At 36.4% G+C, this 24,220-nt stretch overlaps 1 protein-coding gene across 1 annotated transcript in view; it reads right to left on the bottom strand.

The window, feature by feature from the left end:
- Positions 1–24,220, bottom strand: part of ROBO1 (roundabout guidance receptor 1) — a 651,980-nt gene that overhangs the window by 62,174 nt on the left and 565,586 nt on the right. The window contains exons 6-9 of the mRNA XM_026075994.1: positions 20,532–20,670; positions 19,122–19,249; positions 3,245–3,253; positions 413–537 (exon numbers count right to left, since the gene is read on the bottom strand). Of these exons, the coding sequence (XP_025931779.1) occupies positions 413–537; positions 3,245–3,253; positions 19,122–19,249; positions 20,532–20,670 (401 nt within the window). The remainder of the gene's footprint in view (positions 1–412; positions 538–3,244; positions 3,254–19,121; positions 19,250–20,531; positions 20,671–24,220) is intronic.

Raw genomic sequence — 24,220 nt, 5'->3', positions numbered from 1 at the left:
AGCTCCATGATAAAGCCAGAGCCAAGCTTTCTGAAAATTTGGGAGCATGTATTAAGATACAGCAGTTCAGACAACTTTAGTATTATTCATGTCTTCATCTCTTAGCATTTCTCCCTGTTAGGTGAAWAACATTTTCATAGTAGTGAAACATGGTATGTTTCTAGTTGTTTCATAAATTTATCATTACGTTCATGGGTCAAATGGAAGATTGAGCAAAACATAGCTTTCCTTTTCAGTAAGGTTGACACTATCTAGCATGCACRTGACTTAGAAGTTGAGAAGAAATGTCCAGCATCTCCAAGCTCTAAAGCTATTTTCCAAATCTTAAAAACGATAATTAATTTTTTTCCCCTTGTGTGACATCATCTCCTCAAGAAACTGCCAGGAAGAATGGTCAGAAAGTCTTTTTTACCTGACTTCCCTCTCTCCGCCAAAAGATGGCTGGCTGAGGGTTTCCAGTTGCTTCACACTGGAAAGTCACTGTTCTTCCCAGTGCAGCTACTTGATCACGAGGCTTTACAACAAACTGTGGAGGCTCTGAAAGAGGAAAATAGAAAAAAAAAATTACAAAAAAATCACACTATTGTTAGAAGACCAAAGTTTGTCTRTTTGAAAGCCACAATTTGCCTACTGCCTTTAAATGGTGTAAAACAGAGTAGTTACACCTCTCTAGTATGGAGAGACAGCACAAAGAGACATCAATCTCTGACAGTCTCTGCTTCATCTTCACTCAGATCATCTCTTCTGCTGCTGGATCTCCCCATTAAAATCTTGACTGTGCATCACTTGCTTTTATTAGTGACCACTTATAGAGGAAAGTAACTCCCACTGACTTCATGGGTCAACCTCCAGAGTAACATTCACCAATCTGAACAAATTTGTTGCAATTTGGTTTTAAAAGAGAGTGGCTAAAAGTCACAATGGAGAAATCTTTGAGTGACAATTGGCTCACAGGCCACCCTTTGGCAAGGGCTATACTAAACACTGTTGAGTAACTATGAATTCAGGTTTACAAGGACAGAAGTTGGCATCTTTGATTTAGGAAAGCTGAGGAAAGAAAAAGCCTTTAATTGCTTGTATAAGACACTTTTGATGAAGTCAGGGTCTCAAAAATTTTCAATTTAACTCAAAAGCCCCAGAAATACTATTGAACAAATTATATTCATTTAAAATCTTCAATCCAATTACCAAAGAGGAACGAATTGAAAACAACAGTGGAGCTGAATGTCTCCTTCATTTACATAGGCAAGGGCATGTTCAAACAAAATATATATGCAAATGAAGGCAAATTTGAAACATCTGCTCATCCTAACATTATAAATACTGCCAGCATTGTCCAAACTCTTTGATTTATACAGACTTCAACAACCATTTTATCCAGTAGTAAATAAAGTGTCAAAAAATTATGTCTGTCATATTAAAAACAAAAAGTTAACATAGTTGACAGCATTAGATATGCTGATGGGGCTAGCAGAGAAAAAAATTTAGCTTGTTTTAGGCTGTTCACTCTCACTTCCTGAAAGATGTGCATTAAATGAAAGTCCATTTACTTAGTGTTTATGCATTTCCATTTCCTTTCTGATCATCTGTCCAAAACTAATTATTTTCTCCCTCTTGTCTGGGTTGAAGAATAAAGGGAATGTTTTGAATTAGACTTTAATAACTTGAATGTTCTTTTTCTTCCTTTAAGAAATCTGTATTTACAAGCTTTTCTTTAAAAACAGTGTAAATAACGTCATTTAAAGATACAGCTCAATGTGCTTACAAAAAACAAGTAATTGTGACTTTAACTAGCATGAATTCAGTAATACTAAAAGTCCTTTCTAGATGATTTGTTTTCATTGGTCATGTGGGTCACTATTTTTAGTTATCTGTTCCACCTGTCTGTGTCCCTGCTTCCTGTTGTAGAATATACTGTTTCTATTACCCTCTGCTTTGCGGGGAATTTTTAAAGCATAACATGGCATTATTTATATTTGGATGCAAATGCTACCATACCCTAGAATTTCCTTAGATAAGAAACCGCATGAAGCTAAGGTTAAACTGACCTACAGTAATTACCATACTTCAAAACATTTAACTTTGAAAAATTCAATCAAGATCTTGGAAGAGGTTGTGGGAAGATTTTGACATGATAGCATGTTTAATTGAGGATGGAAAGTGAAAATGTTGGGGATTTGCCACAGGGTTGCAAGGTATGATTGGGAAAATGGAGATGAGGGAGAAGTACCTTCATTATGCTGTTGGAATTTTAATAGCAAAAATAAATTTAGTGCATTTAGGGCTTGGCTAGCTCTGTACTAGACTGTGACACAATACCAAACAAAATGGAAGCTGGAGTTTCTAAACTCTCTGCTAGTGCATATGATTTATAAGGTTTCAGATTTCACTGCACTTGAAAATGGATATAGCTATCAAGAGATTACAAAAGTTGTGATCACCAGAGAAATAGCTGAATCCTTGTGATTCCAATACCTGAAGAAGATTGTTCAGGAAGTACTGAACAGGAAAAATGAGGGGAAATTTAGTCTCTCAGGTAAGTACAGTAGAATTTACAATCTGTAAACATGTACACACCCCTATGTATAGTATAGTATCCTAAATATGTATTATGCATATCAATTATTYTATTCATGTATTTACACATATGTATATTTTTCTAAATCTACTCCCATTACAGTAAAAAATAAAAATCCTATGAACTTTAATGCCAGAAGATTAAAACAGGATTAAGTGAAACTTTGTTTTTGATTTCCACTCAATGTTGAATGCACTGGAAGCATTTTCAYCATTTTTTTTTTAATTTCAGTTTACTTTCACACCTCGGGTCACACATACATGCATGGTATGTAATGAATATAATGTAAAAGATGCTGGAATAATAATGCACTTAAGGAAAAATAACTTCTGCTATCCTTGAGACCTTTAAAACAAAAATGATTTTGTTTTATAGAACACTTAAGTTCAGCTACATGCAGTCCCTGAAGAGAGAAGATATCAGGATTCAACTCATTACATCATTCAAAAACAGACAGAGTTAGCAACCCATTACCTTTGCTCTTTGCCATAAAGTTACCCATACTTCATGCAGAATCTATTCTGTGCGATGTGTCTTGTCAATAACAAGGAAAAGATGGGAGCTGACTGGTTGAAGGACATGGAAGGGAATGGATGGGAAGGGGAGGAGAAGTTCTCGTCACAGTGATACGATGATTAGAAGATGGTCAATAAAATTTCAACTTACCAGACACAACTAAAAACAAAACAAAACAAAAAGAAAACATGGAATAAATAAAATTGAACAGACATGAAATAAACCAGAGTAAAGCAAAATTAAAAAAAAAACAAAAAAACAACAGGACCCTTGGTAAGGACCTTAGAAAGCACATACATATTCTGATCTATGAAAAGTAGGTTAAAAATGTTGAATCACATATGTTGCATTTGATTTTTAAGCAGAACTCTATCAAATCTTGAAAGAAGGCTGTACAGTAAATGGGTAACAGACTAAAATAATGGTCAGGCAACTTGCGTTCCACTCCAGGCCTTTCCAATGAATTGTGTGTAACCTTGGATTAAATGTTTTTAGTAGTATTATCATAATTGGTTTGTATTAATTTCTCTGTGCCAAGACCTTTYCATAATAAAATTCACCTGAAACCTCCAGTAAATATGAATTTACATCATTGCTGAAATGCAACAATGACATTTACAGCCTTTCTATAAGGATTCAAACATTTACAAACAGAAAATACTTTTCTGAGGCTAACAACTATTAAATGGGAAGTTTGTTCAAAAATTAATAATATGCTGAGGCATTTAACCCACTTACCAATCTTTTCAGTATAATGATTGCTGTATCAAGGTCCTAATGCTCAGTATTAAATTCCAAATGCAAACTAAATTAATATTAACATGAATTTTAAAAGATTCCTAACCCTTTTCCTCACCAAAAATCTCAGTTTCAGTAAAATATTCAAAAAAGAGATTTATTGCAAAACATTGTATTTCTCAACAGAAGTTTCCCAGTAGTAAATTATCCTTCAATCATAGTTGAAATTTTTCATAACCTTTAAACAGGCATAGATCCTGGCAGGCTAATTTCACTTATAAAAGAAAAGCATTTTCAAAAGCATTCCAACAACATATCTCTAATTTAAAGAACAGATTCAAATAAAAAGGTAAAAATCATGGATTTTTAAAATAGATACTCAGATACTGACAAAGAAAGTCAATCAGAAAAAGGGTAGTTGGTATAAAATAATTACAGTAAATGTCCAGAACTAAATAATTTTCTTAATGCATCTTACAAATACCAAGTCCTTCAAAACTTTGGTCTTGTCCCTTCATGTTGAAATTAAAATAACTATTGTTCAGCAGGGGTATACTTTCATAATGAGTTGGTAAGCACCTGTGATACACCATTCTCTGGTAAAATGCTTGGAGGAAACTAATAATATCCAGTCTGCCAAAAGTCATTAGGTAGGAGGAATACTGACTTACTGTTCAAATAAATGAAACATACAGAGGACTCCAGGTGTACAATGAAAATGAAGCAGAAAGAGAAGCAGCTATAATATTGGAACTTGGACTGAGTTAAAGCCAAGAAGCTGCAACTGAATGTGCCAAACCAGGTCATATATAGAATTCAYTTTTGATGTTAATGGAGACTTTTTTTAGGAAGCAATCCCAAACAGAGGAAGTTGAACTGACAGTGTTTCGAAGTTTGGATTTTCAATTTTAAGGAAGGATTCTGTATGTATGGCAGCCTTCATTAAGGGTGTGTGTTCAGTGTTTCTCAAAGAAAGTACCAGCATGTATTATTCTGCCCAGATTATCCTGGCAAATCTAGGATTTACAAAGGGAGCGGTCAAGAAATGATACACAAGAATTCTTGAGAGAAATACATTCCTCACCTCCAAGACTGAGCTCCTAGCTCTCTCTTCATCATATGGAAGTATATTACACAATAAGCACTCCTTTTTAACTGAAAAGCTCTCCACTAAACTTGGGTCTAGAATACTTGCAATTACAGTCTGACTTGTTCTGGAATTTGAAATGCTTCTCTGTAAAAACCAACTCATATTCTAGATAAAATAGGCTGATAAGAGAAATAACGGGGTACTGTAATGAGCTGAAATTCTTACACAGTGGAAGTAACTCTAAATTACCAATTTTCCATTATTTAAAAAGCGCCTAAAGGAGAAAAGGTAAGGCTTCTTGGTAGCTATGCAAATCTGCCTGAGAGTCCTCTACTGAAAGTTCACTTGAAATTTCCAGCAGATAGGAATCTGTCTTGGTTGCTCAATTACATTTCCACAAATTGAATTAACTTGTAAGTGCTGAATTTCCACCTTTCTTTTTACCGGAAGCTTTTGTTATTGTATGTCAAAAATAACCCTGTCAAGCAAATGCATTTTTTTGCCCACCTGTAAAAACACAGGGGATCCTGATACATGAAAATAAATCCCTATAGAAACAGGGCATCGCATTGGCTGCACATTTGTGGTGAGGGCAAAGGGTGAAATTTTATAGAAAATTATAAACAGGTCTGTCAGAGGGGCATCATGTGGTTTAAAAGAACAACAACAACACAGACAGACCACTTTCTTGGTTTGATTTACATGCTATGGATACTTAAGGTTACTAAAACTGGGAAGTGAATAGTTTTTCCTCTATTATTGCACATTTTATTTGCAGCACTTTGCTCACAATTATTAAGTAAATTAATTTCCCCTGTGTTTACCACAGCTTTTCATATGGCAATTAGAGGGAATAATTTGTTTGTAAAGATAGGAATGTAGCATGTGAAACCAAAAATAACAAAAGAATATCTTTGTCTTTAAAATAATTTCCTTATGTGTCAGATTTATCAAGGAAGACACATGCCCAGTCACTGAACAAAAAACAAAAGAAAAGTGGTTTCCAGATTAGTGACATGATCTTCTAATACCTTATTCGTGACAGCAATCCTATCCACCTCCCTGGGACTACTTGTCTCATTAAATCTACTCTCAGGAGCATGAATTTGCAATTTCAAGACCCAAACTACAGACCGGTATAGTTGCCAGATGTTAGTGAAGCAACTACTGTACTTGACAGATGTAGGATCACAGGCCCATAAGACAGTTCAGGTTGGAAGGGACCTCGGGAGGTCTCTAGTCCAACCTCCTGTTCAAGCAGGGTCAGGTGCTAGGTCAGAGCAGGTTGCTCAGGGCTTTATCAAGTTGGGTCTTGAAAACCTCCAAGGACGGAGACTGCATAACCTCTCTGGGCCACCTGCTCCACTGCCTGGCTGTCCACCCAGTTAAGAAACTTCTCCTTATATCCAGTCTGAACCTATTTTTTTTAGCTTACACCTGTTGTCTCCTGTCTGTGCACCACTGTGAAGAGCCTGGCTCTGTCTTTTTGACAACCACCCCATAGGCACTGGGAGCAGCTGTTAGTTCTCCCAAAGCCATCTCTCCTCCAAGCTGAACAACTCTGTTCCCTCAGCCTCTCTTCACAGGACATGCACACCTGAGACCTCAACATACCATACGTAATGCCTACACTTCTAAATAACACATTTAGTAATTCTTCCCGCAAAGGTGAATGCAAATGTAGATCTACTGTTTCTCTATATTTGATCTGTTGGTTAATACCTAGAATCAATATTATAGACTTGGACCTATTTCTTAGCCTGTTATTGGAGAAGCTACAGTCTTCATATATCTCATTCTTGAAAGCTGTGGTAGTAATTATCTACCTCAAAAAGAAACAGTAAAATGATAGAAATTTTCATTCAATGGTAATAATAAAGTACTTTTGTGATCCAGAGATTCAAGGCAGTATTTAATTACTAAACAGTATTTTATTCTGCTTATTAAATAGCCATTAGTTATTATTATGACTATTCCTATTTATTAATGTCTTTCAGGCTCTCAGCATATATCTTGTTATTCAGCTGACACAAGTTGAATACATTTGATTTAAGCTCTGTATGTTTTATTTTTGTTTATTTGAACAAAAAGCTTTATGTCTTCATGGACTGCTTGACACCCTTAGAGCACATAGAGGCTGATATACAGGAATCAAGACAGTATAATGCTACACCAGAGAAATCAAACAATGGCGATCTTCAGGCCAACATTTTTACACATCTTAGTTTTCATATAAATCCTTGCGCTTATGATAAACCTAGGATATGCCAGTCACAGTGAAATTTCAAATTACTTTCAATTATTTTGTGTCACATTAATCCTAGTTCAAGCAAAACTTGATCAGAGGTTGTCTATGCCTGTAGAAACACAAACTGGGAGGAGATGGGAYGCGAGTTTGAGACTACGTGCTTCTATGTGCTGGAAGAGACAGGAGAGCTCTGGGAGCAGGCATTTAAGATGCAGTTGGCCAGGTAGAGACTAGACAGAGAAGAAACTCTAGAGCTAGCAATAGAGATAGCACAGAGATAGGTATGCTGTCTGGAAGGAAACATTGCAGTTTTCCAGAATGGCTGAAACTTTCTGAAACACCCCCAGGTGTTTATGAGTGGCTGAACAAAGTACAGAAAATTTGGGTATTAGAGTTACATGCAGAGGAAATGTTAGAGTTTGAGTATGCTTAACAAACTGGTCAAACTCTGCTTGCTTGCTCTTAAAAATAAAATAGAGACATTCTGAAGATCTTTATTTACTCTTTTTTTAACACTAACTCAGCTAAAAAGCTGCCAGACTCTTCTGGTCATAAATATGTTTCACTGCTGAACCTGCTAAATTCTGAAATCTAATTAACCACTTTTTGCTTTTAAAACCATACCTTAAATCCTGCAGGCATTAGTATCTGAAAAAGGACCGCTGAAGGCCTTTTCTGCAAAGCAACTAACAGATTTTTTTGTTGCTGTTCTGCAAACAGTTTAAGGCAATGTACTATCTTCCATTTCCCTTCCAATGATTTGTAGGCAATTTTGTTGTTATCAAAGCAATCTGAAACCCCCAACATCCTTGAGATGCACATTTCTTTGCAGTCATTTGTAGAAAGTATCACTTTCTACAGAGAAATAAACAAAGGCCAAAATGTCTACTTCTGAGAAAATATAAATCCTGCTATTCATCTGTCTGCAGGCGACAGCCTGGGAAAATTATGGGAAAATAATACCAGGTACATTATAGAAGAATTACGGTATCTTTTTTCACCCTCGTTCTTTGGTCTCTATGTATTCTCAGCTGTCACTTCTTGATATCTGGATACACATATAAATAATTTATATTTTCCCGGATTTTTTGCTAAAATTCACATTCATAGAAGACCATACTGGGATATCCTTACACACCATGAATGCTTATATAGTAAATAGAGCCCCAGGGCATCAAATATGATTTTCTGCAGTATAAACTTCTGAGGAAGGGTCTAACAGTCTGGCTCCAAGCATGCCACAAATATAGAGTTCAGCCAAAATGTTTATACATGTTTTTTAATGTTTCCAGTCAAAAGTGATGACTTGTAATTCCAAGCGCCAGCAAGGGAGTGACCATGATTAATTATATTTATGACAACTGGAAAAACTCTATTTCAGATTGCTGCTGAGATATCAGATAATCCATTTTACATTTATAGGAATAAGTGACCTTGCTAATTTCAAAATGCACCTGATGAAAATGGAGAAGATAGAAATCTAAAACAATTGAAGAAGAGAAACAGATGAATTATTTTCTATAATAGTACTAGAAGCAAGAGAAAGAAATTCAGAAAGCAAGCAGTCGGCTGAATATCAGGAAAAACAGTTCTGATAGGAAGAAACTGACAGAAAGCTTCAGATTCATGCACAGAAAAGCTAATTATGGAAAATCTCAGTATTAGTTAGCTGCCGGGTTCCTCAACATACTTCACGCCAAGTTTATTGATTTATTTTTTCTAATTTTTTTTATCTATACTTGACCACATTCACTCCTCAATAAGGAGCCTGAGTAGTGAAGACTTGTCGTGTGTTGGGCCCTAACGCAGAAGTGGGCTGGTTAGACTCTGTGCCCTGCCTGAAAGAGCCACCACGGTTATGGGATTCACGGACTGTGCGTTTACCCTGTTGCATTGGAGCCAACGGCCGCGAGGCAGCTGCAGGCTGGCTGGGGACCTGGGAGACACATCATCAAGACGTTCATTCTCACCGAGCAGGGCAGGATTTATTCACTCAAATTCAACACATGGCACGCAACAGGCAGGCTGGATTTGGCCTGCTGGCTTGGTACTCAGAAGAAAAAGGGCAGATGACCATGTGTACTCTGGAGAGTTAATGTGGGCTAAAAGAAAGTGGTCTGACAAGGGAAAAGGCAAGCACTGCTCCTTAGTGCTGACAGCGCAAATAAAGCCTTGAAAATGCAATTACATTTAGAGCTGGTACACGTATCAGGGGAGAGACGCATGTGAGGCTATGTCATTACAACATATACCTAAAAATGTATGTCATAACATATACAGCATGGCAGTTTAACAACATCAATTCCAGAACCAATTTTAGAGATCAATCTAAACTGCCAAATGTTCAAAATCAACTATTTTCTCTAATGCAGCAAGCAGAGATGTATCTGTCCTCAGCTCTGCAGTGGGTGCAACAATGGGTTTGTCGCTTTTATTATCAGTGTCAAAATGTCACTAAGCTGCTCAACTCTCTTCAGGGGCTTAAACCCCATCCTGCACTGATAAACAGAACGAGATGTAGGCAGCAACCAAACCCTTCTGCTTGTGTGCTATTTTGTTTTCAGGAACTATCAAATAGTTTTTAATCCCTGATGCATTTCTGGCCATTTTGAGAATTAATTAGGACCAAGAGGTTTTTTTCCTTCTGGGCAGTAAAATCTGACTATATCTCAGCTGTGTCTCTGTTGTGCAGCTATGTTATATTAATGCCTGCTTCACAGCAGAGCAATGAATCTCCCTTTTAAGCATCTCAATATTTAAGAAGAGGGCTACACGAGTGTGTGTGTGGAGAGGTGCGGGGCAGAACCTGCTGCAAAAATYTGTGGGAAAACAGTGTGAAAAATGTACTCACTTGAGATTTTTTGACTTGCATACGATTTGACTGATACTAACTACAAAATACTGAAGTCCATAATCTCTCCTTCTGCAGGAGTGAATAAGGAAGATTTTTACAGTAAAATCTAAAATGTGGAAATAGACTTTGCAGTGTGGTTTTAAAAGGTAGCACCCCTCAGGTCAATACAGGTAGCACTCTCAGTTTAAAATGTTTATAAATCCTGGAGTCATTGCCTTGAGGGGACAGGGAGAAAGCTGAAATGGGGGGGCTGAGAGGAAGGGAGGGATTTAAGTTCTTCTGGATGTTCATCTCCCAACCTCCCCTCCCCCTTCCTTGTGAGACTTGCTCCTCCTAAACCATCCTATAAGCTAAAAACCATTCAGTGAACTCACGTGGGACTGGTCTAACTCTATCTATTTAAAACCTGGAGTAATGCAGTAAACTCTAGAATTCTGGTTCCCAGGCTTTATTTTTCAGAGAAAAATTGTCTTCCCCTCTGTTTAAAAAGAACCTAGGTAATTTGGGGCACTACTGCAATCTAAGTAATTGTGACTACAAATATTTATACTAAAGTCTTTTAAAAGACTGAAAAAAGATAGACAAACTTTAAATAAGCTGAGCAATAGTACAAGAAGATTATGATAGCTGGATACTATTTGAACAATAATTAGGAGCTTCCTACTGCATTTTTTAACTTAGAAAGTAGTAGAGCTGAAAAGGCAATGGAGTCTGTTTTTTTTTCTCAGCTGTTTATGATAGCACAGTTTTATATTTGCAAAAAAGTATTTAAAATCCACAGAAATTTTTTTCTAATAAGTTAAAGATATTTGTGAAAAGCAGCCAAAGCCCTATGATAAATGGATACCAAACACACATGAAAAATGGAAGGACCATAAATCTCTACAGTGAAGTAACTTTTGATCATTATAAAATGTTATTTGTGATATGCAATCCTCAGTAAGGAATACTGTTGAGTGAAACGGATACTATTTCAAAAGAAATCTGTACTTTTTCTTGATGGTTATGTCCCCCCTGCCCCYGAAACACACACACAGACACACAACTCAAGTCTCTGTATGGCATGCTAATACCTGAATTTACTTCTATGATAGTGTTATCTACAAGGTAACCATGACATTTTAACAACTTTTAATTACAGGTATCAAAAAATCACAAACATCTAAAAATTCCACCTAAGATGGAATTAGCCATCAGGGCTGGGAATTTTTATGGTGATGCAGGTAGAAAAGGGAACAAGATGCTTAGGGAAATTAACTCAATTTGCAAAAAAAAAAGAAAAATTCTGGGACATAGCAAAGCACTCGGCCTGTCCTTCATGCAGTGAGCTCTATCAGGCAGTGGTTCATTTTTGCCAAAATACTCTAAGTATCAATATGCTACCTTAACTGTGTCAAAACAGACAGCGGCTATTGAACAGGGGGAAATGCTTCTTACACGCCCCCGAAGCAGGCAAGGAGCAGAATTCCCTTCACTGTGTGTCTAGTGAGCCTGGGACGTTCATGAGAAGGTGGCATGCAGCACTGTGCCTGATCTCCATCCAGACAGCTTTGCCTGCTTTTTTGTTATTTAATCCTCTCATCCTTTTCCATCATCAAATGAAAAAATATCTGATCCCAAAATTTGGGAGCAAGCAGATATCTGCTGCAGAAACTAATGTGGACATACTTGCTATTTAGCATTGTAACTTGAAGAAGGAAGTCTTTTCTTGCACTGGAAGATCCTGACATTGAGCCTGCTAGGTGACACAGTTCGCATTTGAAGACTGCAAGGTACTTTATTATCAATATTTGTTCTTGAGTGTTACTCAGCACCTAACAATAAAATGTTTTAGTGTTCAAACAAAACATAATTCGTAGTCACAAGCTGCACCCAAAACAGCTTATCAAAATAATGTTTGAATGCACTGTCTGTTATTAAGTCAGCCTTTTTTGTCAACAATTAATTCACAGAGACRACTGATTTTAATGGTGCATGTAATCTAAGAAAAATAAGGGAGTGTATTTCTTTAGAGTAAGGCAAGTTTGTATTTTGTTAGGTTTGAGACCAAAGATTATTAACCTTCTTTTTATACTTTACAAGGAACATTAACAACACTGCATAAGGATACTTCTAATTATCATATCAAACCAAATAGATAACCTTCAGGGTATCTGTTTTTTTAATGCAAACCACTATATAGTCTATATGAAAATTAACTATAGGTTAGAAAGAAGGCAAAAAAAAAGCTTGGGTTACCATTTTAAGGACGTTTAGCATAATTTAATATAGCCTGAGTTTATGTCAAAATGAACATAGAGCACAGGCACTTTTTAAATGAATTAACCAACCAATTAAAGTTATTATTCCTTGCATTCTGTTTAATTTTATACATAAAAACAAAAATCCCCCCGCAACAACTTGCAGTAAAATTCTACTCTGTCTATTCCAATGGCAAAATTATTGAAATGTTATCTTCAGAATAACAGCCACAAAATATAGTCTGCAACAGTGATGCCTGCTACAAAAGTAATTGATTTTTCCCTGGCCACAGGGCTTAGGAAATTGCAGGCACTAGAAAAGAGTCTTCAAATTTTCTTTGCTATATTTTAATTGAGTGCTGAAGTATTTTATAAAATCTATTTTCTTAAATTCTCTGCAGTGAGTGATTAAAAGGCATCGTTTTTAGGAACTTTACAGCAAATAAAACCTTTTCAGCAGGAGAAAACCTCTGGCTTCAACATATTTTTATAGTACTATTTCTCCAAATTATTTGAACTTTTCCTGTTCTACTTACTGAGGAACATCTGTCTCACCTCCTTGTTTCAAAGTACTAAGTTGCAGTAAGGGATCTCCAAACTTTTTAAGCATTATTTCCCTGCAAGCAATTGCTGTCATTGTCATGAGACACTACATAAAAAATTAAAACTCCAGTTAAAAACCATAGAAGCAGCTATATATTAAAATTTGTTACATGGATTTGAAGTTACTGTAAATCACTTTATTTTTTTATTTCACTGAAATATTTATTGATTCCTTCTTTTACCTGTATTTTAGCAATGCTTCAGGAATCTTAGTGTTCATCACTCACATCAGTAGAACAAGCACCTTCAGGGCACTAATCTTGTCTTCAGACAGTTTGCTCATATACAGTTCCTCTGATTAACTTTTAAGATTTATATTCATTCACCAGAAATAGGTGGCAGCCAAACTGCTCAGATCATTGATAGAAATCTCAAGTGCTGTCATAGTTTACAGCAGTCATTAAGGGGGAAAGGGCTGTTTCATTAAGCTACACAAATCACAAGAGGTGGCTCTCCTCATTTATCCTGCCACAGGCTKATTAATTAAGATCTCCTGACGTTCACAGGAACAGTCGCTAATATTCTTCCTTTCTCTTTCATGGAGATGGAAGACAGAATATGACCTAAAACCAGTTCTTTCAAAAGGACACATGTGGCCGTATAGGGAAACCATGTAGACATGTTCAGATTTATTTCTGGATCCTAGTTTTAAAATTAGTGTGTTTAAATTAACACATGATCTGGTGAGGCCTCCACTGTATCACATACCATATATCTGTATACTATAACCACCATATTGTAACCACTATATATCTGAACAGTATTTTTTTAATTTCATGAAAATCTGCACTTTGTCCTTGTTATTTTAATGTATGTAGCTCAGATTCCCATAAAGCTATTATATTTACAGCCAACTATAACATGTACCAGCAGTCTGACACAGTGGAAAAATGTATATAATAGTTGGCAGATAAAAGAGCAAATCTTATTCCTTTTCAATTCAGGGTGGTATTCTCACCCCTGCCCAGAGCCCAATCAGATAGATGGCTTTTATAGCATGCCTTGAAGCTACTTAGTACCAAGAGGGGGTGGAAAGAGGAGGAAATTCCAGACCTTAAGCATGTGCTGCCTTTTTGGATTAAAATTCTTTGTTAGTTGACTAGTGCAGCAAAATCACACCCAGCATTCACATTTATTGAACGTTCTGGTCACTATCAGCCCTACAGATAAACTCTGCTAACCCTAAACTTAATGACATCATAAGCCAAAAAAACCTTGTTATCAAAGATCACCGCTGTAAAATATGAATTTACCAGAGTCATTTCCAGAGGAATTCTTTTTTTTTCCTGCCAAAACAATAACACTGAATGTCTTCAGTATCTTTGAACGTCAAATTTTACAATTCACCATTCAGTTACTGTTGCTGCATGTTCACACGTGGGGAATTTTAACAGGTATTGGGAGCTCCTCCAGAGTCACTGCTTGAGGAAAAGTAGTTAAAGAAGTTTGAGGACTGTGGTTTACTACCATCCTGTTGGGCACCGATGGGCAGTGTGGTCCCCAGCCATGGCAGTCTTGGTATTACTCTTGTGAAGTCCTACTCAGCTGACCTGCCTAACCTGTGTCTCTTTCAGCTCCTGCTGAGAAGCAACTACACTGTCATTGCTACAATGCTTCTTGGCCAACTGCCTAGTCAGGCTTCCACTAGAACCACAATTTCCAGTTGTATCAGAAAGGAAAACTTGTTTCAGCGCAAATCATAAACCAAATATAAACTTAGATGCTAAAAAAGGCTTAATTAAGTACTGCAAATGGGAGTGAAGCAAACGGAAGTAGGGAAAAATTTGCAAAACCTTTGGTTGTTCAGACTTACTTAGAAGGGCTTTCATGATTAAATGTGAAATTTACAGGTTTTAGAAGAAGCCCTGCTGTGACTTCAATCAATGGTAAAGCCAAGTCTTTTTAAACTTGAGTTCTGAGGCATGTATTTTTGATAATTTTGTAYATGTCCTGGGAATATGGGCTTCAATTAAATTGTATACAATATCATATTTGCAGCCCTGCTCCAAGATATCAAACTAAGCAAAACACACATTAGAAATCTCCAAGAAAACATGAAAAGCATCTTGCACATATATTAAATACATCCACAATAAATACATCCAACTTGCCTAGGGTTAGAACAACAGAGAGATGGGGTGGGCTCAGATGTACACTTTCTGCCATCATTTCCCTCTGCTGGAGCACATCAGCTACTTACTACAGATTGGTAAAATATAACATATTGCACTCTGGACTGTTTCTTATCAGTTCCTATTGACTGAGGATTTTTTTAATAATTAGTCATCTCCTGAATGAAACTCTTCCACATGTATTAGTAAAGCTTCTGTAACCCTTACATATGCAACCCTTACTTATGTGCTACACATTGCTACAAAATGAAAACAGTGGACTGAGACATTCTGATTTTAGCAAAAGGCAAGCAACAGCAGGATTAAATTTTCATTATTTTATTTTCTAAGAAGAAAAGAAGTTAACTTGACAAACAGTTTCAAGGACAGAAATGCTTTTAAGTTGCAACAGTAAAAGACTAAGTGAAGGGTTCAGATTTCCATGCCAATAGAGAACCCCAAGTTCAGTTTAGGAACTTAAGTGAAGTCGCAATAAAAATACTGCATCTGCACATCACCTAAAGAGAGGAAACACTTATAATTCCCCAAGTTTGGAGCCCGAAGAGAGGGAAATGTTGCTTCCAATATTCAGCACAAAACAGAATCTGTGATGCTGAGTGCTATGAGCAAAAAGAATATTAAAATGAAATTGATATACCCGTCTATCATTTGTGTTTTCTACAGTTAGCATCCAAATATATAATTGTTGAATAGGCAAACTATCTGAGCTGATGACTTCCTATTCCACAGATACAGACAGAGTTTGCATGCAGAAGTGCCAATAGCTTAGAGGCAGCACTGTGCAGTTTTCCTGAGATACGGRGCACTATTGGGCATGTCTTACAGGCTCCAATGTCTGCTAGATCGAGTAGGATCAGTGCTGAGCTAAAGCTAATATAACAGCTAGATGCAGGCTAGCTCTCTGTTGAAGCACTAGGTTATCAGTTCACCATATTTCATCAACCTATTGTTGTATGTGGCGTTTCAGTCAGTTTAGCAATTCGACTGTATAGACACGTACAAATCATGACTGCTCCTTTCCTAATAGAGATGTACTTCTGGGGTTACCGTTACTAATTCTTGTATTCTTTCTTTGGATGGTAGTCTGGCATGAAACCATCACAGCCTACCCCTGAGAAACAGATTAAAAAGAGGGGATCTCTTTATCCTTTGCTGAATTTAATGAATCTCCATGGTGGCAGACGTAACTCTTTGAGGCTGTGGTTTGTAATATAACCCTCTATTTACAAAAATGTAGCAGAAATAACTCTGGCAAAACAGAACGCACCCTTATTTTTTAATCCTTACACCCAACCAAAAGCACAGAAAGGTGTGTCATTTCCATTCCTTAAATCAACCTGAGAAAATACTATTTGTATTAAAAAAATTTTTTTCCTCAATGAGCTGTGTGTCTGTGAACATTGTCAGATCAATGTCRTCTCAGCAGTGAAAAAACAAGACCAAATCTCTCTCAAAATGCAGCATAGTCAATAAGCTGACCCTTCAGAAAAAATTGTGTGTGTTTTAAATAAGAAGGAAAGGGAAGGAAGAGAGGGGAGGGAAGGAGAGGTGAGAAGGAGAAGAGGAAGAGGAGGAAAGGAAAAGGAGAGAACAGAAGGAGAAAAAAAGAAAAAAATGTGTCAAAAATCTGAATGGAAGGCATTTTTTCCAGTGCAGTCCTTTTTTACTTTTTTTCCATAAACCTAGGTATCCTGGATACTCTAATAAATGGATTTTAATCATAATTTACTACATCAAAAACTACAAATTAGCCCCAGACATTACAATTTCTCACATCAGTCCATTCTATGAGCACATTAGTACAGAAAAATGGCTCAGAAGGTAATCCATTCACACAGGGAGACAAATTATCCCATAACAACATCCACAGAGCAAAGCTGTTACAATGTAAATACCTATTGTGTAATACAAGTGCTTACAAAAAAACCCAGAAAAGATAGCAGATCCAGTACAATGATGACTTGTAATAAGGATTTTTTKAATTGCATATTTACTGTCTCAATATATTTCTCAATTAAAAAAAAAAAAGGACAAAAAAAAAGAACGCCCAAAGGAACGAATTCACACCAGTGACTAATATCTTATATAAAAAGCTGCTCTGAAATACACTAATAGTGCCATTTATTTCTAATCTACCAAATACTAGAACGAACAACTCAATTAAAAAGAAGCCTGGTGTCTTCCCATATCCTTCTTTGCAATGAAATGTCAAATATAAAATTCAAGAAGTAGAATTTTTCTCAGAATCAAGATATCACCAATTGCATAGGCAAGTGCAGAGATACTGAAGTTCAACAAGCCAGTATTAGGACTATTGGGAATTCATCTTTTGAGCATGAAGCCTTCATTAGATGATCCTCCACTTAATGTAGTGAACATATTTAAGCCTTGGCAAAGTCTAATTCTATACCCTGAAAATATTTCTAAGATGACAACCCCATGAGACAGAGCTGCTGCCATACATTTTCCAAGTTGAAAAATATCCATTAGAAAATGTCATGAAACATACCAAAATACTCCCAGTTATCCCAAGCCTTGGACTAGTTCTCCCCTCCTGCACATGGGTACTGATTCAGAGAACAACTCAGACACAGGACTAACTGAAAGCACGTCTCTCAGTCTCATGAATTAACTACGGTTAAAGCATGGAGCTTTTTTTACATGCTTTGTAAAGCAGAAAGGAAACTAGGCACATGCTGAAGTGCTTTGCTGAATCAAGACTTAGGTTATGAGCCTGCTGCTAAAAGTACTGTTGTTTTACCAAAATTCAGAAGATCTCACTCTAGATCTCTAATATTCACATACCTATGTCATTTTATATCTGCGTAGCACCATTAACCTAAATGGGATTACAAGACTGTGTTTGCTTATTATGAAAATAAGACTATGAAGGATTAGGGCTACCAGTATCTTAGTTCCAGAAATTTAACTGTTCAACCAATCATAAAACAAGTTTCCTTAATACTAACATTTTAATTTGGGTTTCAAGATTAACAGTTRATGTAAGAAGTGCTCTCCAGAACAAATCACTGATTTTAAAATAATTCAGTCTTTTTCTTCTGAATAAATTGTGTGTATTTTTCACGTGTTAATCCTTTATTCTAAAAAATGAGCATAAAAGCTGATTATTTTGCAAACATAAGGTATCAGTTTTGATGCATAAACAGCATGATGACTAACAAAACAGAACGTCTTGAAATGCTTGGTTTTATGAGAACTTCAACAAAAGCATTCCTTCCCATATTTTTCTAACAGCTACAGATGTTAAGGGCACCAAGCGTTCCTTGTGTCAGGCACTGGAAAAAGCTGAGCAGGTTAAGGACAAGACCTTTCCTGTTACAGTAAATGTGTCAAAGTAGGGGCCTGTTACTAAATAAAATACCTTTAAACCTATACTTCCCCAGAACTGCATAATGACTAATTCCCACTGAGCAGAGAAAAGGACAGAAGGAACATCAGTGCTTAGCAAAAAAGCATTGGTATGACATCATTGCCTGTCTGCTAGCCAGCAAAGGAAGAGGGGGATTATCTGAATGGTGAACATCTGGATTGTGTATATAAAGGCAAAGAAGAATTTTTATACATATTAGTTCACTGAGTTCCACTGAATTTTTATCTTACAAAGAAACAGTAGTACTATGATATGCTTTTGTAATGAAAAGGCAACAGAAATGCCAGTGGTCTGGGTTAGTGCATTAAAAGATATACACACACAGATTTATCATACACTGTTTCTTTACCACATTTAATTGAAAAAAATCAGCAGATACTTGAACTTATAAGTCTTTCTTTTCAAGTTAAAGCAATGTGGTTTGGTAACACTAGTTTCTTCTTTCTGTTAGGGTTTCAGATACAAAAATTGTAAGTAACATGCTTCTAATCACACCTAAGTTCAAAATGTATTTACTTCCCCATCCCAGTTCCATAAAGACCACTTACAAAAAAAGCTGAATCTGAAATACCTAAGTTTCTTACAAATACTGCTCAAACCAAAATGGTATTTCCACATGGTTTCTTTTAAAACCCTGCACAAAGTTACTTACTGTTGCAATAATGTCACTGCATAAAAAATCCATTTTTCTTTATTCTGGGTTAGAATATTAGATAAAGAAACATTCTTACCTTGAACTGTTAGAGTTGCTGATGCTTCAGCTTTTCCAACCATATTCTCTGCAACACAAGTATATGAGCCCATGTCTCCTGCCATGACTTTCCGGATTTTCAAGGTATGATCATCACGGATTTCATATCTTTAAATATACACAGTAATAAATAATGACTACTACAGGAATAAGAAAAAACTTTGTACAATTTCTGTAAAGTGTAAGAATATGGTGTTTTTGCTTTAAAATATTTCTATTCATATGCTTTCTTGAGGAATAAAAATATTTATAAAATGCTATAAATTGATAATGTAAAAATCAAGTTTTCAAAGCAAAAGACATGTAAATATTTGAAAACCTCATTCTGATTTCATTCGCAGTGTGTGAGTCGGTTCCATTGACCTCAATAGAAGTTCACTGGCGTAATACAGATGTAAAGCTCTAACACAGAACTTTTTACTATTAGAACTCTTTTAACAGGTAAACTTAATAATATTTATTATTCTCCCTAAAATTTTTGTATCTGAATTTATGAATTTGTTAAATATGGTTGAAAAGAAAGCATTGTCCTCAAGAAGATAACTCAAAAACTGCTTAAAAGTCAAGATAAATCACAACTCATTCAATCATTTTTTAAAGAAATGATGTAGTCTTATACTATTTCCTCTCCTTTCATCACCTTTTTTCCTCTTCTTTGTATAAYGCAGTCAACATGTTTCTCTTCAAGGAAAGTAGATTTTCCTCTTAAAAATGCAATAGTTTTTATTAAAGCTATAGACTAGATTAACAGGAAACTGGATTTGGATGACAGGCGCCAACTGTTACAGTGTTTCTTCTTTCAACCCTCCAACCCCCCAACAGTTTTTTCACTGATGATTGGGAATTTAAACAACATGAAGAAATACTCTATCACAGAAACCATTTCTTTTTAATAAGGTGTTTTACTTTTTGCTCTGAATTAGAGCAAGGACAGAAAAAAAGTAAATGGGAGACTTAATAACAAAAAACATGTGTTCCACAAGCAGCTTTGTACATTAATAAACTACATTTTATATCAATTGCAATTCCAATATACACCTCTTGATGTTGCAACCTCATTTATTATCTATTATACATTCTTCAAAAGTTGTAATAATTACAGTAGACTCTTCAAGTGAAGAATTAATCTATGTCAGGTATTACTGACTGAACTTAGTACTTTTTTGTTGTATTTGTTCTGTGTTTTCATGATAAATGCCTGAGCACAAGCGCTTCCTAAGTTTTAGTATAATTTATAACTGCAATAGAGCACCATGAAAATTAGAAATGTCTTATTAGATCAGCCTGGCCTCCTCCACTCAAGCATAAGAATTTCTAACTGTCAAATGTCAAAATGCTACAATATATACCGAACTGGATCTTATCAGAGAGACATCTTCATGTACTGCACCTTGTTTTTGGTAATTCTCCATCGTCTTTCCTCCATCTTACTGTAGGGACTGGGTCACCTCTTGCCTCACATTTAAACTCAGCACTGTCATCTACAGTTACGGCCAAATTACTTGGTCTCTTCACAAAAGATGGTCTTTCTAAAAGAAAAGGAAAGAAAAGGGGTATTAGAACTACAAGTCTAGCAGTTCTGTGCCTTAATTGCTATTTTCCTGGACTTCCTGTTTTTAGGGCAACGGGAGCAGTGCCATGAATGTGATGGAGGCGATTCTGCCACTGCTCCTCTAGCTGCTGACCCCAGGACAAGCGCTCAGCCTGGAGGCAGAAGGTCCACAGCCCTGTAGGTGGCTGGCACTACGACCACCAGCACAGGGGGCACATAGGTTCAGTGGCGGCTCAGGATCCAAACGCAGGCTTCCTTACTTCTTACATATCATCATATCAAATATAGGTAAAAGAAACACAACTCATACAGAAAATCTAAACACATACCAATCCTCGAACAGAAGCAGGCTTGCTGCAAAGCCCTGGAATAATGATTACTCACCTGCTGCGCTGCAGAAGGTACAAACTATATTGTCTCACTGGACATTTTGACACCACCATGCATCTAAGTCTAAGCCCAGCACAGTACCTCTGTGAGAGTGTTTGCAGGTGTCACTAGCAACTCGTGTATGAGGCAGTCATTTCAAATGCTCTATTAGGAAGAGAACATTTTCTTTCACTAGCACACAGAGAATAAAACAAGCCCCAAAACCCCACAATGTCTTCTTTGTAATTCTTGTTCCTGAAAATTGCTGTTATCCCTGAATCACATTGTAGGGGATGGATCACCCCAGCCCTGGCTCACCAGAGTTAGATTAATTACTGGATACTTTTTCTGAGGCTTTCTGAAACAATATGGGATCTCAGTACAGGCTGTGTAGTTCTGGCAAACCTGCTGCCAGTTGGAAATTTCAGGGAAGGAATCAATACACTTTTCTACCTAGACATAATAACAGGGTCCATAGCTTTATGATGCTGTGATATTAATAGTTTCACTCCAGACTGAAGCGCAATGAGGTATGCACATGCACAAGGAAGATGATGTTGTTGTTAACAATYAGTGGGATACTCCAGGAAGGATCACCCATCTAGAAAGGCAGCATCTGATGACAAAAGGATGTCCAGGTTTTATAATCTGTAGAAGAACAGGAAGGGTTTAACATGGGAGTGCTTTACAGTTTCCTTTGCCTAAGGCAGACGATCTTGTTGCCTATAAAGCTGTGAAAGCTCTGAGGGAGTTGAGAAGACAGCTGCATGTTTTGACTTGCATGTACTAAAGACAGAAATATCATCTCCCTGGAACTGTAAGAGTCTCAAGCCATTGGCACAATCAGGAATTGAATACCCCAAAATATGCCACAAGTTTCTCACAGGAGTACAAAAGAACTGGACAGAAGGATAAAGAGACAACCCCATATTCTTTGCGTCTGATATTTGTGCTAGATTTGACAAGGCTGGTTCTGAATATCACTTTCCCTTTGCAAATAGATTTAGAGCTTCAGTACTAAAAAACCTTAGTGAATGGTTCAGAAAGGTCTGAAATGGAAGTGAGCACTAATCARAGCCCTATAAAAGAACTTCCTTCATTCTTGAGGATGTCCAGACCAACTGGACACTTGTGTTAGAGAAAACTTGCCTGGGTCTGCAATGTTAGACAAGTAATGTCAGATAAAATAACAAGTTGATCTTCAAGTYGTCAGTCCTAGGTTAGGTTCATCTTTAAGAAATGAGAAATAAAACAGCAACCTACAGAAATGAATCCAACTGTGAATTAAAAAATACATATATAAACATTCCACCCCACCCCACCCCACCCCTATTTTCTTGTTGGTGCAATAAGTATAAAATCTGTATGCAGGACAAAACATTCCAGATTAAACTTCACCGTAAGAATAGTTTTGGGAAGAATATTCAACTAAATTATGAAAGAGAAAAAGGGCTGTTCTGGTAAGGCCAAGACTGCTGTGCACCACCAAGAACCACAAGAGGCATATAGTTTTTAGACCAATTTCCTAAAGGAAGAGTAATAGTCCAACAAGAGTTTTTGTCTGCCCATTCATACTCCTCTTATTCAAACACATAAATGGATGAGGGAAATCAGCACTGATACTAGTGTAAGTATTTATCTCTGTCACACAGTTATTTGGTAAACAAAAGGAAAGCTTAGCAAGGATCACTTTGAAACTTTCTAGTATTACGGTTTCTGGCATATAATCCTCCCCCTGATCTAAAGTAGAGACCTAAAAGCGAAAGCTCAACTTCCGAATAAACACAAACCATAAACAGAAGATTTATGTTGAATGATATTAATGTATGAAGTCAGCATGCTTCTCGGTCTAAGACAGGCCTGAGTTGAAAGAATAAAGTGTATTAAAGACTTCTAGACATAGACTGATAAGACATTCAAAGCTTTATTTTCCTGTTTAAAAAGAAAACCTTACTTGTTTCTCCAGGCTGAAAATGAGAAATACATCTGAAGAGAAAACCAGATGTAGATAAAGAAGGCAAAGCAAGCCATATCTCTGTAATGAATCTCTCTTAAAAGTTTTCAGCAAGAGAATTAAAGTAATACTTTCCAGCATTGATTATATAACAATCCATATCATGATCCTTTGCTTAGTGGTAGGGTGCACGGACGGATAGTTACCAGTAAAATTAAACAGGAGCCTAGTGTCAGAACTATACCCATGAGATGCCTTCAACTCTGTATTTTGCTTGGCAGTTCTAAATCTATTTGACAATAAATTTTCCCCCAAATGCTTCAAAGTGTCTATAAACAATAATAATAATAAAAAAAAGAAACAACATAGCAGATCACAGGAAGTCTTCCTTAGCTTCTAAAAAGTTACTGCGCTATCTTGCTGGATGTTGGTAAGATTTCAGCAACTTTAAGATAGCATATGCTCTCATCTCATTAAGAAAAAGCCTGCTTCATATAAAACTCTGAACAGGACTTGCCAGGACAGGTCCCCGTGCCTTGATTCTAAAAAGCAGTGAAGACAGATGAAAGTGTCAAAGACTGAGAAGACAGGTCTTAGACCCAAATTAAAAATAAAGTAAAATGAAATGAAAAAAGGCAAGAGCCAGGATAACTGCAGTAGCACCGTAATGGAAACTGAAGAGTTCTGAACTCATGGCTTGGATATTCTCAGGTTGGAAAGTCCTGTGATAATAAAATTTCTATTCCTTCTGCAAATAGAATTAAGCTATCCCTACGTTGAAGTAACATCAGATACAGTTTGAATGAAAACTTCCAAAACTGTATCTACAGAGCTCAGGAGCGAAGCCTTACGTGCTGAAGATTTTGCAATGGAATTATAGCTTCTTTTCTGCAATGGCAACAAAAAATATAATTTTCAACTAAGTTATCTTGAATGAAAATCTATTCTTAATGATCATTAGGATGATTTGAACAAGGAGACCTGTTGTATCTTTGTAGCACTCAGCACATGCTACTATAACTTAAAAGATAATTGTTTAGAATAAAAATCTAGAATAATTCTAATTTTCTTTAATGAGAGAGAAATATTAAGGGTCTGCTTCCTGATATCAATTTTTGTTTTGCTATTTTTATCATTCTGATGCAGTCAGGGAGCACTGGAGTTATTTTCAGTTTGAAAGCCAAGCATGAAAGTGAGTTCTGAT

This window comes from Apteryx rowi, unplaced genomic scaffold (genome assembly GCF_003343035.1).
Source record: "Apteryx rowi isolate R43461 unplaced genomic scaffold, aptRow1 scaffold_42, whole genome shotgun sequence".
NCBI lineage: Eukaryota > Metazoa > Chordata > Aves > Apterygiformes > Apterygidae > Apteryx > Apteryx rowi.
Note: the sequence above shows the minus strand (reverse complement) of the source record. Positions and strands in the feature narration are given on the sequence as shown.